This window comes from Crinia signifera, chromosome 5, assembly GCF_055691185.1.
Source record: "Crinia signifera chromosome 5, ASM5569118v1, whole genome shotgun sequence".
Taxonomy (NCBI): domain Eukaryota; kingdom Metazoa; phylum Chordata; class Amphibia; order Anura; family Myobatrachidae; genus Crinia; species Crinia signifera.
Window position 1 is genome coordinate 290,115,121 of NC_139221.1, and position 19,433 is coordinate 290,134,553.

The following is a 19,433-nucleotide window of genomic DNA, read 5'->3' on the forward strand; positions in this document are numbered from 1 at the left end:
CCACCCTCCTGCATAAAACCTGACCATCTCTCATCCTAACCTGTTTATGCTCACTTATAACCCTTCTGTGTCACCCCAGTCTGTCTAACCCTCCCCTTTAGAATGTAAGCTCTCACGAGCAGGGCCCTCTCTTATCATGTGCCTTTCTTATGCTGTGTACACCCCAAAAAACGATTTGGGCACAATCCCATCAATCTGGATCCAATTCAGACCAATTGGATGCAGATTGGGTCAAAATCGTTTGGTTAGATCTGAATTGGATCCGAATCCGATCCTACCTGCTGCAGGTAGGATCTGTAAAAGATCCATTCATCTGAATACAGATGGGATCGGATCGTATGCAAATCGTATGCAAATCGGATTGCGCGATTTGCATACGATTTGCATACGAGTTGCATCCAATCCAAATCGTTTTGGTGTGTACCCAGCATTAGAATATATAAACCTGGGCAGGTACTTTGGTTCAAATTTTTTGGTCGCCTGCCATGTTAGGGTAGGACCAGAAAGTTCATTTGTAAGTTTTACTTGCTGCTATTCATAGCTCATTTGTTTTTGTTTTTTTTTTACTTTATTTCTGATTTCAGACATTTTGATCACTATGTCAATTTAATGATATAGCCGGGTTGATAAATGGGGAGTTTATCCTAAAAATTACCTGTTAAAAATTATCAACAACACTGCTTAACGTCTTTCTGAATGACTCTGGGAAGTACTCCTTGTCCTACCTATATAGTGAACCATTCTAGAAAATGTTAGAAAATGTTTTTGGATTCTCATTGATACTATTGTAATATCATCATCCGAGCTTGGATGTGCTGTATTATTGCTTTATTGTATGAGATTCAATAAAAAATATTTTGGAAAAAAAGAATATATAAACCTCTGCCACCCTGATGATTGCTGCAGTGTCCTGTCCCCTAAAGCAACTATCCATATTTACCATTTACCTGTCCTAAATTGTCTTGTACTGTAATTCGTTATCTGTTTTTGCTCATTTGTGTATTGTTAGGCGCTGCAGAACCTTTGTGGCGCCATATAAATAAACAGTTATAATAATAATAATAACAACAAAACTACAAGTAACAAAGAGCACCCCAATACAATACACAATCCAGCTTAGAGGTATGTAGAGAGGGTGTGGTCAGCATATTACTATGGACTGGCGACCATAGGTCGGAGATGAGCATTTACTGGAGCAGGAGAGTATGCGGGCAAAGGTGGTCTCTGAGTAGGAGAGCGCAGTAAGTGCATTGTGAGGAGAAGAGGGCTATGACAACAAGAAGGAAGAGGGCCCTGCTCAGAGGAGCTTACAATCTGGTGGGAAAGAGGGACAGACAGATACATGAGGTGCAAGCAAGCGGGAGGTGGCCTGATGGCAGGATGTAAGCAAAGCAGAGATGGTCAAGGCGTGAGCGTATAAGATGCTGTTACCGATAGCTACCAGATGTTTGCTTTTATTATCAAAACTGATCTAGAAAGGCAGACTATGATTTATCGAAATTCCCAACATCGCATTTTTCTACATGCACAATAGCTTTCAGAGATGCTGCCAAATATTATTTACTACCTGAATCTCCGGCTCTATGGGGTCAGGCGGTGGAGGAGGAAGATCCATTTCCCATGCACTAGGGGGCGGTGGCGGCAGATAAGACAGGTCATCTGTAGAACCAGTAGGTAAAGTGTCCGTAAAATTAGAGTAATGACTTGATTCATCATCTGCATAGGGTAAGGAGGCGGAGCTATTGTAGTACTTATTGTTTACTTTCAATTCAGCATCTTTGCAATCAGCCACCAGATCAGCCATTAGAGCATCCAGATCATTGTCTTCAAGAGCGTTTAGGGACTCTGCATAAAAATCAGAAATATCAGCCTGTGAATCACATATATCACTCAATATTGTGTTAACAACAATTTTTTTCTATTTTAGTAGGATGAAAGACTATGTCATGCACATTGTTACAGATGACTCCAGCTCTGGTCACTCTGAGCTTGATTCATGTATGTAAGGAAACGCACAGCTGCAAAGAATCAGCTGAGCAGTTCTATGTCATTAGAATTCTAATGCAGCAGGAGGAGTCTGTAGGAGATAGAAGCATTAGGGAGGATCTAATGCTGCATCTGAGGACGCGGCCTGAGATCACCATCACCATCCATGGTTTAGGGCCGTCGGATATGGACACCCAAGTCCAGAAAGTCCCTGGATCCATCAGCCTTTAAACTGGGGACAACATGCCCCCTTTTGAAGAAAGGCACCAGCCCCGCTCTGCCTCCAAACATCTCAGCATGTCAGTCATGCTGCAGCTGACAGGGGCCAGGGAGCAACATTGTAAGACCCGTTTTGCATATGCACAGCATGATTCTTGCGTCTTCACTGAAATGAATGACCATTGATGGACATGACATGGACATGGAAATGACCATTGATGGACAGAACCATCGATAACATTCTATAGCATAGTTGGTGACCATCGATGGACACTCGCAGTTTCGTCATCATTGACGAACCCACCGTGGGCCATCCCTAGTTAGGTACATTTGTGCAATGTGAAATGTTACATACTGTACTGTGTTATGCAGTTAATAAGTTACCTTTATCCAATGTCATAAATAGAACAACATCATAACTACATGTCTCATAGCAAATGCACATGCTCACTTTATCGGCTGACGTGTACATATGCTAACGGGATGCGGTCAATCTGCCGGCGGTCGGAATCCCGGTGGTTGAAATACCGACGCCGGAATCCCGACCGCCGCAATGCCGGCACTTTGTCCCTCTATGGGTGTCCACAACACCCATGGAGGGAGAATAAAATAGTGTGCCAGGCGATCCACCCCCTTGTCGGCATTGTGGCGGTCGGTATTCCGGCGTCGGTATTTTGACCACTGGGATTCCGACCGCCGGCATATCATATAGGACCCATGCTAACATAGCATCTCAATCCTTACGTTAAAACATACATAGCAAATGCATGTTTTGACGTAAGGATTGAGACGCTATGATATATAATGTATAGAACTACCTGTACTTACCATTTAAATCTTTAAATCCAAATGAAAAATTGTGCTCTGTCTCTGCGTCAGTGACTGCTGTAGATTTGTTGGTTTCTATGACCAGGCTCTGCAAGCAAAGGAAACAACATTACGTACAGTATCCTGTCTCTATCACCTGCAGGGGCGGATTTGCCACCAAACTTACAGGGAAGATTCCCGGTAGACCGTGGAAAGAGGCCACCTGTCAGCCAGATATGGTCCTGTCCAGCGTAGTGGCCCCATCCCACTCCTGTCTCTCACACAAACAACCTTTGCCAGTTCACAGAGCACCTAATGCTACAAATGGTCACCTAAGGGGAATGCTCAGCTATATCGATCGTGATAAAAGGTGCTATCGGGGGTTCAACAATTTCTGGGGTGTTCCTGACCTCTACTGCGGGAGTTGTGGGGATATTTACGATATTCACAGGATTATGGTAATGAGTTGTTTGTCTGCTTGAAGGAGGATTTGGGATCTGTGGTCAGTCCCAGTGAGGGGAGGTAGGGAATAAAAGGTCTTGGGGCCACCAGACTGGCAAATATATTTAAATTTAAACCAGTGGCTTCCACACAGGTCTAATAATGTATTAACCCCGCCTATTTTTGTGTTTGTTCCGCCTACATTTGATTTGGTGCCGGCCATGTGAAGACACTTCTAGAAATGTTTCCAGGGCCACTTTTAGTTCCCAATCCGCCCCTGATCATCTGCATTGGGGAGTGTCCCTTTAAATGCAGATTGGCATTGGGAAGTGGTGTAATCGGGAAATACATCTACAATATTTCTGTTTGGTTATGAGCAATATTATTAATAATGTACTGTACTTAAAAAAAATGAATGTTTGGTCTATGAGATGCAATGCGTGACTTATGGTTATCGCATTGTAATATCATGTCAGCCATAAGCCAATCTAGAAAAGTTGGCCAAATTTAATTTAAGTATTGAAGGGCAAGATCACATAGAGCCCCAAGGCACCAGCGTCACATGCCTGCATTATTGCTCTACACTTACATGACTTACCCCTCAGTTACTATATTAAATCATATTAAAATTTATCAGTTACTGTAATCTCAAGCTGCTCAAATGTAAAGCAGATTTCAACTACATTCATAATGTCATTGCTCAAAGCAATATGGATTATGTGATAAACTACTGTAAATAAAACACATTTGCTTTCATCTGCTGCAGCCACTCAGATGTCAGCTTTCATTAGGCTGCGTTATGTCTGGCTGGTTACTCTGAGTCTGAGCTACTATTATTGAGATATGGGGAGGGGGGGTGTTGGAGTAGATTGCGCTGCTGTTATTAAACAATTAATTTAAACAATAGACACATTAATGGGTGGCATAAGATGAATGAGTATTTGGACACACTGTTTATATTTAAATTATTTTATATGAAAAATAGAAAAAAGATATACATTTACAAACATACAATTAATAAAACAATTTCATAATTAGGTGTAATCATATGTATGAATGATTCACCATTAGTGGTATCCGATTAAAATAAAAATTAATAGAGATCGTTAGCAGCAGACACTTAGTAAATCACTAAGTTACGATAAATTTGTGGAATAATCGCTTAGTATAATGAAGAAATGTCCAGGACTGAAAGTCTTAATTAAGGACAGTAGAAATATTGATGATAGGAACACAGGTATTTGCACATATGCTCACCCTTGGATGTTTCGAGTTTTGGAATTGGAATTACTCCAGCACTTTAGTTGTCAGGATGTTACGTTAGAGCTCTTCACAAATGTAAGGCTTTAGGTGCTCCTCTCAGTATATGCCCGTAGATCCAGCCAGTGGTTAGGTATAGAATTTACCTTCGCTTTGCCACAGCGGAAAAGGGATAATATAAGGTATGGAAGTCCAGAATCTCTAGTGCAGAGTGGACACACTAGATGAGATAGCTGATGGCCGGCAGCGTGGGGGGGTCCGCTGCACTTCAGCTAATAGATGCAGATGAAAGGCGATGGTGCGGCTGCAGGTAATACCTGTGCTGGTGACGGAGCCGCTTGTCAGCGCCGCGTACCTGCGGCTGGAGGTGATGCCGGTGTATGGCTGCTAGACTGCCCGTGGTATATGCTGGCTGAGCGGGTGCTGTAATAGCAGCTAGCAGGGTCCGGTGGTGAGCGGGGACACCGCACTGGTGCCGGCTTAATGATGGGAGTGCACGGCAATATCGAGCTTCAAGGAGATGTTGAAAACAGCGTGTACCGGCAAAAGGTTAGCAGCGTGTGGAGAGCTGCACTTTAGTTTGTAGGTGAACAGGTGTCTGCTTGCGTGGATCAAGTGGGTATGACGTCAACGCGTTTCGTCCCCTTCAGTCAAGTGGGAACTTTTTCAAGACGGATGGTGTGTGTGTCTTTGGAAGCTTTATTTAAAGGAAGGTGATTGGCTTAATTGGCAAATTGCAATCACTTAAAACAGGTGGTATTTCACCTCATCGGATGTCTGTTTGTGCACAGTAGTTGTTACGATCGTGCTTTAATAATATAACCGCTTATAACATAAAAACAATAAACAGTGTGTCCCTTAACTTAAGTTCATTAATCATATATAATCAGGCACTCTACCTAACATCTATTGAATACAATACATTTATATGCATATGGAGAATCGAATCTTCTGTCATAATAAAAAGGAAGATATAGATGGAATATATAAGTTAAATTTATGCTGAATAAATTTATTTAGTCAAAAGAGCGTTGAAAAGACATCAATAAGTATTCATGATATTATAAATATATATTCTTATAAAGAGTTTTTACAGAAAAAATTATCATATCATTTATAGAGAGAGATTTAATACAGATAATCCATATGAGAGAGAGAACATTATATATAGTAGATATGTATTTCGAGAGAACAATTTTAATATATATATAAAGACTTTTTAATAGTTGGAGGGTACAACATTGTTCCTATAATAATCGATGAGTGCCTATTTGCACTAAGAAATATTATTGCAAAGAGAGAATATTCCTCAAATCTATTGAGAGAGAGAATAGTTATATACATAACAATTTATTTGGAATAATATTATGCTAAGTTGCAGAGATGGATGCTCTAATTTGATAGAATATGAATTGGGAAACAGTCAAGAGTAATTTAGGGGACAACCAAAGATATTTCACAGGAAGATAAATACATTTCTTTTATTTATATTTTCTTATTGTATAGTTTAAATTACACTTTTATATTGTGTTGATATATCAATTAAGATTTTAATTCAGAAATAACTAGTGGTCTCTCAGGGGGTGGGGCAAGTGGGGTCTAGCACACCCGGCATGTCACCCCAGAGGGAGCATGTCGGGTAGATCCCTATCACTCCGTCCCATGAGAGACAAATATTATAAGTATTTATAGAGGGTCCAATTGGGAAACAGTCAAAAGCAATTTGGGAGACAGCCAAAAATATTTCACAGGAAGATACAAATACTTCTTTTATTTGTATTTACTTATTATATAGTTTAAATTACACTTTTATATTAGATGTAATTTAAACTATATAATAAGTAAATACAAATAAAAGAAGTATTTGTATCTTCCTGTGAAATATTTTTGGCTGTCTCCCAAATTGCTTTTGACTGTTTCCCAATTGGACCCTCTATAAATACTTATAATATTTGTCTCTCATGGGACGGAGTGATAGGGATCTACCCGACATGCTCCCTCTGGGGTGACATGCCGGGTGTGCTAGACCCCACTTGCCCCACCCCCTGAGAGACCACTAGTTATTTCTGAATTAAAATCTTAATTGATATATCAACACAATATAAAAGTGTAATTTAAACTATACAATAAGAAAATATAAATAAAAGAAATGTATTTATCTTCCTGTGAAATATCTTTGGTTGTCCCCTAAATTACTCTTGACTGTTTCCCAATTCATATTCTATCAAATTAGAGCATCCATCTCTGCAACTTAGCATAATATTATTCCAAATAAATTGTTATGTATATAACTATTCTCTCTCTCAATAGATTTGAGGAATATTCTCTCTTTGCAATAATATTTCTTAGTGCAAATAGGCACTCATCGATTATTATAGGAACAATGTTGTACCCTCCAACTATTAAAAAGTCTTTATATATATATTAAAATTGTTCTCTCGAAATACATATCTACTATATATAATGTTCTCTCTCTCATATGGATTATCTGTATTAAATCTCTCTCTATAAATGATATGATAATTTTTTCTGTAAAAACTCTTTATAAGAATATATATTTATAATATCATGAATACTTATTGATGTCTTTTCAACGCTCTTTTGACTAAATAAATTTATTCAGCATAAATTTAACTTATATATTCCATCTATATCTTCCTTTTTATTATGACAGAAGATTCGATTCTCCATATGCATATAAATGTATTGTATTCAATAGATGTTAGGTAGAGTGCCTGATTATATATGATTAATGAACTTAAGTTAAGGGACACACTGTTTATTGTTTTTATGTTATAAGCGGTTATATTATTAAAGCACGATCGTAACAACTACTGTGCACAAACAGACATCCGATGAGGTGAAATACCACCTGTTTTAAGTGATTGCAATTTGCCAATTAAGCCAATCACCTTCCTTTAAATAAAGCTTCCAAAGACACACACACCATCCGTCTTGAAAAAGTTCCCACTTGACTGAAGGGGACGAAACGCGTTGACGTCATACCCACTTGATCCACGCAAGCAGACACCTGTTCACCTACAAACTAAAGTGCAGCTCTCCACACGCTGCTAACCTTTTGCCGGTACACGCTGTTTTCAACATCTCCTTGAAGCTCGATATTGCCGTGCACTCCCATCATTAAGCCGGCACCAGTGCGGTGTCCCCGCTCACCACCGGACCCTGCTAGCTGCTATTACAGCACCCGCTCAGCCAGCATATACCACGGGCAGTCTAGCAGCCATACACCGGCATCACCTCCAGCCGCAGGTACGCGGCGCTGACAAGCGGCTCCGTCACCAGCACAGGTATTACCTGCAGCCGCACCATCGCCTTTCATCTGCATCTATTAGCTGAAGTGCAGCGGACCCCCCCACGCTGCCGGCCATCAGCTATCTCATCTAGTGTGTCCACTCTGCACTAGAGATTCTGGACTTCCATACCTTATATTATCCCTTTTCCGCTGTGGCAAAGCGAAGGTAAATTCTATACCTAACCACTGGCTGGATCTACGGGCATATACTGAGAGGAGCACCTAAAGCCTTACATTTGTGAAGAGCTCTAACGTAACATCCTGACAACTAAAGTGCTGGAGTAATTCCAATTCCAAAACTCGAAACATCCAAGGGTGAGCATATGTGCAAATACCTGTGTTCCTATCATCAATATTTCTACTGTCCTTAATTAAGACTTTCAGTCCTGGACATTTCTTCATTATACTAAGCGATTATTCCACAAATTTATCGTAACTTAGTGATTTACTAAGTGTCTGCTGCTAACGATCTCTATTAATTTTTATTTTAATCGGATACCACTAATGGTGAATCATTCATACATATGATTACACCTAATTATGAAATTGTTTTATTAATTGTATGTTTGTAAATGTATATCTTTTTTCTATTTTTCATATAAAATAATTTAAATATAAACAGTGTGTCCAAATACTCATTCATCTTATGCCACCCATTAATGTGTCTATTGTTTAAATTAATTGTTTAATAACAGCAGCGCAATCTACTCCAACACCCCCCCTCCCCATTTCTTTATCTGTGTGAGTCAGGACAGACTCACAGGAGTGTATGCTGCAGCTGTACTAACCTGATTATATATTATATATTATAACTTTTTCAATATTGCCTAGCGCCGGGAAGTGTGTTTTAGGGTGTTCCCAGTTCTGGGTCTCCCTGCTACATACCCACCCCCCAATTGTTACTATTATTGAGATGTTATTAAAAAGGCTTCAAGCTTCATAGCTTGGTTCAGGGGCATAACTAGAACTTTGTGGGCCCCATAGCAAAATTTTGAAAAGGGCCCCCCCTCCCACCATTCTTACTACAATGTCCCTTAGGGGGGGCAGAAGAAAGAGTGTGGGGAGTGGGAGACAAAGGCCGGGATATACTAAAGAAGAAAATCCAAATTTCTTACAATTTGCTGTAGAGGGTAATGCCAGTTGTAGATTTTTCTGTTGTTACCCTATAGAATCCTATGAGGGATGGGGTTAAGACAAGCAAGGCAAGGGGGATGAGGGGAGGGAGTATGTGTTTTGTTGTGAGGTTGCATGTGTGCTATTAAAATTAGATGGAACACATGCACATTCCCAGGGGACTGCATGTGATTTATCACATGCAAAACTTGGCACATCAAGTGCCAAATCGGGAGTGACCCCCCCGGGGAGTTGTCAGTATCATTAGGTCCGACTTCAATTCAGATGGATTGGGCCAATTTATCTGACAAAATCTGATGTGCCTGATGTGTAGGACCCAATGCACAATCCCGTGCGCATTGTGTCTAACCAAGAGGTTGATCCTCCTGACAAAGTCTGATGCGCCTGCCTGACAAAATCTTATGTGCCTGATGTGTAGAACCAAATGCACAATCCCGTGCCATTGGGTATAACCAAGAGATTGCAAGAGATTGATCCTCCTGCACATAGGATAAATCTCAAGTCAATCAGGTCCAACTTGTTGGACAACAAGTTGGACAAGTGTAAAGGCCAATTGGACCTGATTGACTTGAGATTTATCCTATGTGCAGGAGGATCAATCTCTTGGTTATACCCAATGGTTATACCCAATGGCACAGGATTGTGCATTTGGTCCCACACATCAGGCACATAAGATTTTGTCAGACAGGCACATCAGACTTTGTCAGATAAATTGACCCAATCCACCTGAATTGGGTCAAATCTGTCAAAGTCTCACAAGTGTAAGGGCCCTTTAGGGGTCCTTAAATTTTAAACATTGCCGATTATCACTAACCTAAACAAACCTACTCTAAATACGTCCGACTTTATCGACCTGTTTTGTGTCCGATTATATTGGCCGAGTTCTATCTGGATCAGATTTTTTACCGTGGCATTATTTGAAACCCTCTGAGTTTGAGTGAACTTGAACGGTCTTACATTGGACGTTTTTGTAAAATTTCAATTTTTTTTTGCATAAAAATCCAGCATTTCCCAAAATCGGACCAAAATCATCTCTCAATACAGACCCCATATATTTAGACATCCAAAGCATCAAGTCAGAGTTTTGTTTTTAATTAGATAATATCATCCCCTGATGTAAATAGCATTGCTGAATACAGTGGTGTGAACTCTGTGCTGCTGCCCATCTTGCAGTCTGTTTGCTGTCAGAAAAGGGTACTAAGAGGGACAACTCTTAGGATTATTAACACAAATTTAATTAGGTAGTATAAACATCACAACATTATATAAGGCTGGTCTAAAAAGTGTGCAGGAATCCCTACACGTGTTTCGCTGTATGCTTTATCAAGGTGAGCCGGATACCAGTATGTATCCCATACCCTATACCAAAACTGTTCATTAGCCATATGTTGAAACTTAGGCACTTATTCTGGTTCACTCGCAAAGGCAAATTCCTTCTCAAATGGACAAAACCATGTGCACTGCAGGTGGGCCAGATGTAACTTGTGCAGAGAGAATTAGAATTGGGTGGGAGTTTTACTTCAAAGCGAGATACAGTATATATTGCAGTGTTAAAATAAAGCAGTCAGTATTTTCCCTGCACAGAATCAAAATAACTCACCCAAATCTAATTCTGTCTGCACATGTTACATCTGCCCCCCTCCCCTGCAGTGCACATGGTTTTGTCCATTTGAGAAAGAGTTTGTCTTTGCGAGTGAACCAGAAAAAGAGCCCAAGAGTTTAAAACATGCAAGTTCTTGCTACAAAACACAATTCATTTTCAAGCGTTTTTATGTGTTCACAAAGGCAACAAAATGTGTTGACATTTTTCGGATTAGGCCTTTAAACAACTTGGCCGGAGATTACAGTAAATCTTTTTTTTTTGTGGTACAGAGATGCAGCTGTTCCTTACAGCTTTCTGCTATATTACACTGACTGTTCCTCTGACAATTCGGAAAGGATGCCAAACAGACTGGACCAATTTCTTCCCTTTGAAATCCTCCTTAGTCAATATTTATTCAGTCTGGAAAGTCTCTACATGTGAGTGTAGCAGCCAGTGTGGAAGGGAAAGAAATCTATGTTTTTCTCTTTGTATTAAATGGCTGTCTTTTATAGAGTGGGGATTTTATATGGAGTAATCTCACCTGTGTTAACAGGTCCATTTCTCCAAGGAGATTACTGAACATTTCATCTATTTCTTCACAAGTCTGCTCCATCTGTAAAACAGAAAATGATTGGTCACATATGTGCATACAACCACCAGGCATTATAATTATTAGTATTATTTTTATTGACATTTATTTTTAATGTGCAGAATGATTTTTACAGTGCTATACAGGCAATATGAAGGTAACTGTGGCAATAGGCATATCAAGGGTACAGTAAATGTGGTACTTATGTAGTAACTGGGCTGCCGATTTTGAAATCGGGTCCATCGCATCGCATCGCACCATATCGCATGCGATGCGATGCGATGCGATGGACCCGATTTTTCCATAGGATTCAATGTTAAAATGGACTGAGTCCATTTTAACATAGAATTCAATGGGAAAAGGGGTCCTTTTCATACCCCTACTATCCAAGTGGGCATGGAGTTGGATATAAACCTGTGGCGAGCGTAGCGAGCCACCGAGCCCGAAGCGTGGCGAGCGTAGCGAGCCCCGCGAGGGGACACAGAATACCGTCCCCTCGCGGGGCTCGCTTCGCTCGCCACGCTTCGGGCTCGGTGGCTCGCTACGCTCGCCACAGGTTTATATCCAACTCCATGCCCACTTGGATAGTAGGGGTATGAAAAGGACCCCTTTTTCCCATTGAATTCCATGTTAAAATGGACTCAGTCCATTTTAACATTAAATCCTATGGAAAAATCGGGTCATCGCATCGCATCGCATGGTCGTATGCGATGCGATGCGATATCGCATCGCATCGCATCTGATTGTATGCCTTAACTTAAGGCATACAATCAAAAAATCGGCAGCCCAGATACTACATAAGTACCGTAAATGTAATCTGACAGAACACTGGAATAACACAATGTAAGTAACTGAGAGACTGGCTAGGACCCAGATGGGGAGAGTAACTATATCTTGATAGGCATTGGACAGTGAGTCAACATAGAGGAAAGTACAGTAGTTCAGCATTCACTAAGACTGTACCCAATGACTGGTGGGCACATAGAATCAGAGCCACTAAAGGGCATTAAGGGCCTTATTCTGATCGGTGCGGATTTCTCCGCATGTGGACGTCCCGCCGATGGTTATCGTCTGCGCATGTGCAGAGGTCACTCTGCGCATGTGCAGGCGATTTCGCTGCACGTATGCTTTACATGCCGCACAGGGGGCGTAGAGGGGCGTGAGGGGCTACTAAGCCTCATTACCCTATGCATACGCCCCGCGTTTCATGGGCGTTCCCATGCAAACGCGGGGCGTATGCATGGTAATGAAGCCGTGACGCGTGTGTAGGGGGCGGGCATCTGACATCGCCGGATGTCAGCTGCCCGCCCCCATACATGATTTCACACGGACAAGTGTCCGTGTGGTCTTGGGTGGCGGTACCTAGTGGAGCGTGCGGCCCTGCATTCGATGTTCGGCGACCATCGAATGCAGGGGCTGCTCCCAAGACGGAGGAGGCGTATCCCCGTCCACTTTCATGCGGATCGCCACATATCCGCGTACGGACGGAGGTGGCGATCCGTATGGAAGGCGGGGATTCGCCTGCACGGTCGTGGCCGCATATTCTGATCGGGCCGCACCGATCAGAATAAGGCCCTAAAAGACAAGGAGCACTGAGGGGTAGATGTATAAGTGATAAGGGAGGAGAAGTGATAAAGTGCCTGGTACTTTATCACCGGCCAATCAGCTTCTGACTGTTAAGTTACAGGCTGGGTTTAAAAAGGGACAGCCAGGAGTTGATTGGCCGGTGATACCGGGGACACTTTATCACTTTTCCCTTATCACTGCTTCATACATCTAAGTGTGAGAAATAAGGTTCTTGAAGATTACATGTTAAGGGAGGGTTAATCCAATGAACTGGGGAGAATAGAAGGTCAGGGGATAAGACATGAGTGGAGAATTAGAAGTCACCTATGTCACTGACTAGTCACGGACAGGCCGTGGCATTTTAAGTTTGTACCACTGAAAAAAAAAGGGTCATGGTCAATGAGATTTCATCATGTACTAAAGAAAACACTTTTTTGTGCAAAGCTTCCATTTATACAGGAGCGTCATAGAGCGGAGCGTTGTGATGGGGTATGGGTCATTAGGTTGATAGTGTCTAGGTCAACAGTCAACCCTTTTCATGTCGACCCTTTTGGCCATGTCAACCTTTTGACCATGTCAACCAATAGGGGTTGACCTTTTGACTGTCGACCTTATGACAACATACCATTGTAATGTCTGTCAGGGGGTCATGATATTGCAATACCACCTGGGTGAGGTTTGGCTAATCAGGGAGATACTAGCTGATTATTATATATACTATACACCGCATGAAAAATGATATAACTTGTTGTAATACAAAGTTCAGCATACAGACAAGCAATTACTTATGTGTAGTGACACAATTTAGTTCTTACCCCCTTATCCCATCCAAATAGGTCTGACTCCTTACCCTTGTCTCCACCAGAAGTGGAGGGGTGTCCCTACCAAAAGTGATTCTTAACCACTGTCCCTACCAGAAGTGTTCCTTACCCCTGCTTCCATCAGAAGGGGTCCTTACCCCTGTCCCCATCAAAAGTGATTTTTACCACCAGAAGTGGTCCTTACCCCTGTCCCCACCAGAAGTGGTGCTTATCCCTGTCCTCACCGGAATTGATCCTTACCCCTGTCCCCACCGGAAATGTGGTCCTTACCCCTGTCCCCACCAGAAATATGGTCCTTGCCCCTGTCCCCACTGGAAATGTGGTCCTTACCCCTGTCCCCACCGGAAATGTGGTCCTTACCCCTGTCCCCACCGGAAGTGGTCCTTACCCCTATCCCCACCGGAAGTGGTCCTTACCCCTGTCCCCACCAGAAGTTGTCTTTACCCCTGTCCACACCAGAAATGTGGTCCTTACCCCTGTCCCCACTAGAAATGTGGTCCTTACCCATGTCCCCACCATAAATGTGGTCCTTACCCCTGTCCCCACCGGTAGGGGTCCTTCCCCCCTTTCCCTTCCACCAATGGTCCTTACCCCTGTCCCCACTGGAAATGTAGTCCTTACCTCTGTCCCCACCAGAAATGGTCCTTCCCCTTTCCCTAGCACAAATGGCCCTTACATCCAAGGCCAGTGGTCTCCAACCTTTGTTGGAGTGTGAGCTACTCGCGGCAATATAAACCACCCAAAGAGCTACTAACATAAAAAAAAAAAAAATCTGCCTAATAAACAAATAATGCCCTTTACACATATTATATTATTTATGCCATGGGGTGCGTCCAATGAAAATGGGGGTGTGATACACATATGACCCCAATAGTGCAATTCGTGATGCCCATTATACATATGCCCCACACCGTGATGCTCCATTATACATATGCCCCACACCATGATTCTCCATTATACATATGCCCCACACCATGGTGCTCCATTATACATATGCCCCACACCTTGATGCTCATTATACATATGCCAAGCACATGATGCCCATTATACATATGCCCATTATACATATGCCCCACACTGTGATGCTCCATTATACATATGCCCCACACCGTGATGCTCCATTATACATATGCCACACACATGAAGCCCATTATACATATACCCCACACCGTGATGCTCATTATACATATTCCCCACACACATGATGGCCATTATACATATGCCCCACACCTTGATGCTCCTTATACATATGCCACACACATGAAGCCCATTATACATATGCCCCACACCTTGATGCGCATTATACATATGCCCCACACCTTGATGCGCATTATACATATGCCACACACATGATGCCCATTATACAGCAGTGAAAGTAGTATGCGGGCAGGAGTCACAGGCAAATTGAACTACTCGGATGCGCACTGCACAAAGCGATGCGCACTGCACAAATAGCCAGCACACACACAAATAGTTAAAAAAAAAATCAAAGTGAGAGTTATAAGATCCGGGAGGCCTAATTGGAGCAGCAGCGGTGACAAAGGTGCCCGGCATGAGGAGGAAGGCACGAAAACTCACGCTGGGGAAGTCACCTCACGCCGCAAGAAAGTGACCTCCGGCTGCCAAGCAAGGAACCACTACATGACGGCGGAGCGGCAGGAGGTCACTTTCTGACCTCCTGCCGCCAAACGAGGAAACGCTACACGACGGCGGAGCAGCAGGAGGTCACTTTCTGACATCTTGCCGCCAAGCGAGGAACCGATACACGTCAGCGTAGCGGCAAGAAGTCACTATCTTGCGCATTTTACCTCCTGCCACCAAGTGATGCTCCTCCACACGTCGGAGTTTAGCCGAGCCACCGCAGAACACCCGGCGAGCTACCCGTTGCTCGCGAGCGACGGGGTGGCAAACCCGGTCCTAGGCAATACATAGCATTTGGCTCTGAGTTGAACTGTGTTAGTGTCTTTTTTACATAGTGGTGTTTGTGACTTTATGCTAATATTAGTATCAGCTGTTCTCCTAGTGTACAGCCGACCATCCGAATGTGGAGGGGCTGGGGCGCCTACTTTGTGTGGCTGCAATCATCAGAAGCACCATTAGGACTTATGCCAGGCCCATGCTGAATGCAGAATCTCCATCAGAGTATGCATAGGATTAAATGTCTAAATACAGATGGAGCACTCTCCATCCAGCGGGGGGGCTGGCGGTCGAATCGCTAGCCCCAGCCAGCCGCCGAAAGGGGATGCGCACGCATGAGACGCACGCGCATCCCCTTCAACTGGAGCTCTCACCTGATCCCCGCCACCTCGGCGCTGGTTCCCAATGCCATCCCCCACCTCCCCGCAACCCCCCTAACCCTGCCTGTCTCCCTGAAGCCGGGGCAGACAGGGTTCGCGTCCCAGCCCACAGGGTCCCAGTCAGATGGAGCGCCGGCTCACCAGCGGGGGGCATTCTGGCGAGCCCAATACATTCCAGAGACTGTGAGGGAAATTGGGGAAATTTACTAAGATGCGAGTTCTATTTCACATGGGATGTTGCTATGGGCAATTATTCAGATACTATTATCTTCCAGAAGGTGATAAATAAATAAGAAGTAGATTCTGATTGGTTGCCCATAGCAACATCCCATGTGAAATAGAACTCCCAACTTAGCAAATTTCCACCCGTGTGGCTAAATCAGTCCTGGGACTATGTGACACATGCGCCACTCAAGCGTTCCCTGAAAACTCACCTGTTCAGGCAGCCTTAACAGATTCCAACTAACCATATAACCTGCATAAACCTCTCCTATCCAATCACATTCCCACTGTGCAGTCCACACATCTCTCTCATTTTCTTTTTCACACTTTTCCTTCTCCTGACCCCTGGACAAACTGCTGGGTCACCGTATCATACAGCCCACCAAGAACCTTTGTATTTGGTGGACTTTATGCAATAAAGAACACCTATCCTTGTGTATCAATGCCTATTTTCCTATAGATTGTAAGCTTGCGAGCAGGGCCCTCATACCTATTTGATTATCTGTAAATACCCGGCTTGTTGTATCACTGTCCAATTGTAAAGAGCAACGGAATATGATGCACTACTGTATATAAACTGTTAATAAATAAATACAACTTTTTAGGGTTTTTTGGCGCATGTGCAGTTGCAAAACATTGTTACATTACATGAACATCAGCAACGCATCATATCATAGATATTATTTCTAGAAGGGTTTTTCATGACGCTCCCTTTTTCTCCATTCATGCTGAACCAAAATCTATAGATGAGGTACCATTCGAAAGATTAAGTTATTTCCTTCTGACTAATTGTTAATGTACAATTGCACATTGTATTGTTTGTTTTCAAATCAAAGTTAATTACTGTGCTGGGGTACCACAAATACCCCGCCGGAATTATGCGTCTCCCCATGCTTTGCATAACATGAGGAAACAATAGAATCATAATAACATTTAGAAAAAGTTTTAGATTTCACAATCTTTAGCATAACTTACTCATAACAATGGGAGAAATTGTAATATAACTTTTAAGGTTTCTCTTTAACTTATAAACGTTTACCATAAACCACCAGTGCTGCTACCAGACTGCTTCGAAGTCTCTGTTTCCACCCGCAGCTCCATGAAGCTAGAGCAGGACGAGCATGTGCGGACCTCAGTACAGTGCAAGTGCAACAAAACCCCTTGCGAGCTCGCTGCATTCGCCATGCTGCGGGCACGGTGGCTCGCTACGCTCGCCACCTATTCTAATCTCCCTCTATGGGGCTCGTGGACCCCCAAGAGGGAGAATAGCCGGTGGCCGTCGGGACCCCGAGTGTCAGGGTTTGGCAGTCGGGATCCCAAAGTTGGGGTAATGACTGTCGGGAAACTGTCCGGCACCCGCTTACCCGGCTGCACATCAGGTTCAGCCAGCAGTGGGGATCACAGCAGAGGCCTCTATACACATGTCCTGATATGTCCTTCCCTGTCTCTGCAGACCGGTCCCCCAGAGACCTGGACCCCACTTCTATAATAAAAACGAAAGTGCTCCTCCTGAGGTATGTCTAAAATGTAAGAAAAAAAAAAAAAGGTGGCCCATGCGAATATTATGATCCCTTTTTCTCCCTTCACCAAAAACCATAAATGAGGTCCCATTTTAAAGATTAAGCTCTCCGCTTCTGAAGAATTGTTCATTTAGAATTGCGCATTGTATTTTTGTTTACAAATCTGTTTAAAATTGACTTTTGGCCTATTTGCATGCAAAATTTTGGCACAGGCCATTTAATTCAGAAATAGTCACAAAATGTGCAATAAAGGCCTGCATCTTCATTTGTGTTAATGGTACTTATCTCCTCTTCCATGAAAAGCCTGGAGAGGAGGTGGTGGGGGCGGTACTGCACTCTTACTGCATTATGCACTATACCTTGACATAAGGTTCCACCCCTTCAATACAGTGCCAGGATTTCTGGTAATATCTCTTAATCATAGAAATTTGGCGTGATCAAGGAGAGTAGCCTGCTCTTCGGTGGAATGCTGAAAAATCGTGAGTGTAAAGTAGGCAAGTATGGTGTTAATGAAAAGGTGGTCGTCCTTCATACATATTTTTGTTCATTCGCATGCAAATCCAAAATGAGCTTGAAGAGTGAGGCCATGTGTTTCTGCTAATCTACATACGGTGCCGCAGGCTTTTTTTTTTTGGATATTCTTTGCCGATTTCACTTTGAAAATGTTTAAGTTATGAAACCTGATGCGCTTGTTATAGTTACTGAACTTAGAGAACCTGGTATCGCGGTCACCCAGTCATTTTTCTATGTACTGCAAAGCATGAAAACTAATGGACACCTGCATTTGTTAATCTAGATATTGATCTTCTCTTAAAGATGCAAGAAATGATTATTTATATATAGGTTTTAAAAGCAATCACTCATTTGTCTGTTTGAGGCTTATTTGTAACCATGTCCGTGATCAAAGACATGCTGTATTGGTTTGTAGAAGAAAGTTGTTGGCTTCCAGACCTCGCTTTCCACATGTGCTTACTATTAGGATTTCTGTTTTGCTTCTAAAACACCTTCTCTTGCAATGGTGCTAATTTTGAAATAAATATATGGTAAGACATTGCATGTATGGGACACGGTATTTACAGCATTAAGCATTTGTGTAAATGTGGCTTCATCAGCCAATAATCCTATTAGCAAGACAGCTTGTCAAATTGTCATCATGCACATCATATGCAACAGTCAGAGGCATTTGTTGGACACTGATAAGGGCTTTATACATAGGAAAGTAATGGCGTCAAATCTGTATGAGATAAAAAAAAGTTGAAAGTACTGGGTATATGTAAATACCAAATCTGATAACAGAACGATAACAATGGATTTGTTTTTAACCATTTCAGCATCAAAACATTATGGGGTTTGTGTATCAAGCAGTCAAAAGAATGCAAAAGGATATCAGTAGAGAATTTTCCCATACCCTCCAACATGACCCATTCCATAAGGTAGAACTTGTTGTCTTCCTGGACTTCCTTTCCTTTCAGGTGGTGGCTTCAGAGATGTGGCTGCAGCACTGTCCACAATTCAAACAGGGAAGCCCCACCAACTGCCAACCCAAGCACTGCCAGACATCACAGTCTGGGACTCATTAAATGTAAGTTGTGCCACTTATAATTAATGGCCACAGTAGTTGTGCCCTTACACCTAATGCTCATAGTAATAGTGCAACAGTGAAACCCTTGGACTGC

At 42.6% G+C, this 19,433-nt stretch overlaps 1 protein-coding gene across 2 annotated transcripts in view; it reads right to left on the bottom strand.

Annotated features, from left to right (window-relative positions):
* The window catches only part of APBB1IP (amyloid beta precursor protein binding family B member 1 interacting protein), a 103,873-nt gene that overhangs the window by 55,172 nt on the left and 29,268 nt on the right, over positions 1-19,433 (bottom strand). The window contains exons 2-4 of one of the 2 annotated variants that reach the window (XM_083189233.1): positions 11,284-11,355; positions 3,034-3,121; positions 1,568-1,845 (exon numbers count right to left, since the gene is read on the bottom strand). In XM_083189233.1, the coding sequence (XP_083045359.1) occupies positions 1,568-1,845; positions 3,034-3,121; positions 11,284-11,355 (438 nt within the window). Of the gene's footprint in view, positions 1-1,567; positions 1,846-3,033; positions 3,122-11,283; positions 11,356-19,433 lie in introns of those variants that run through there. The other variant, XM_083189234.1, reaches the window with a different exon arrangement.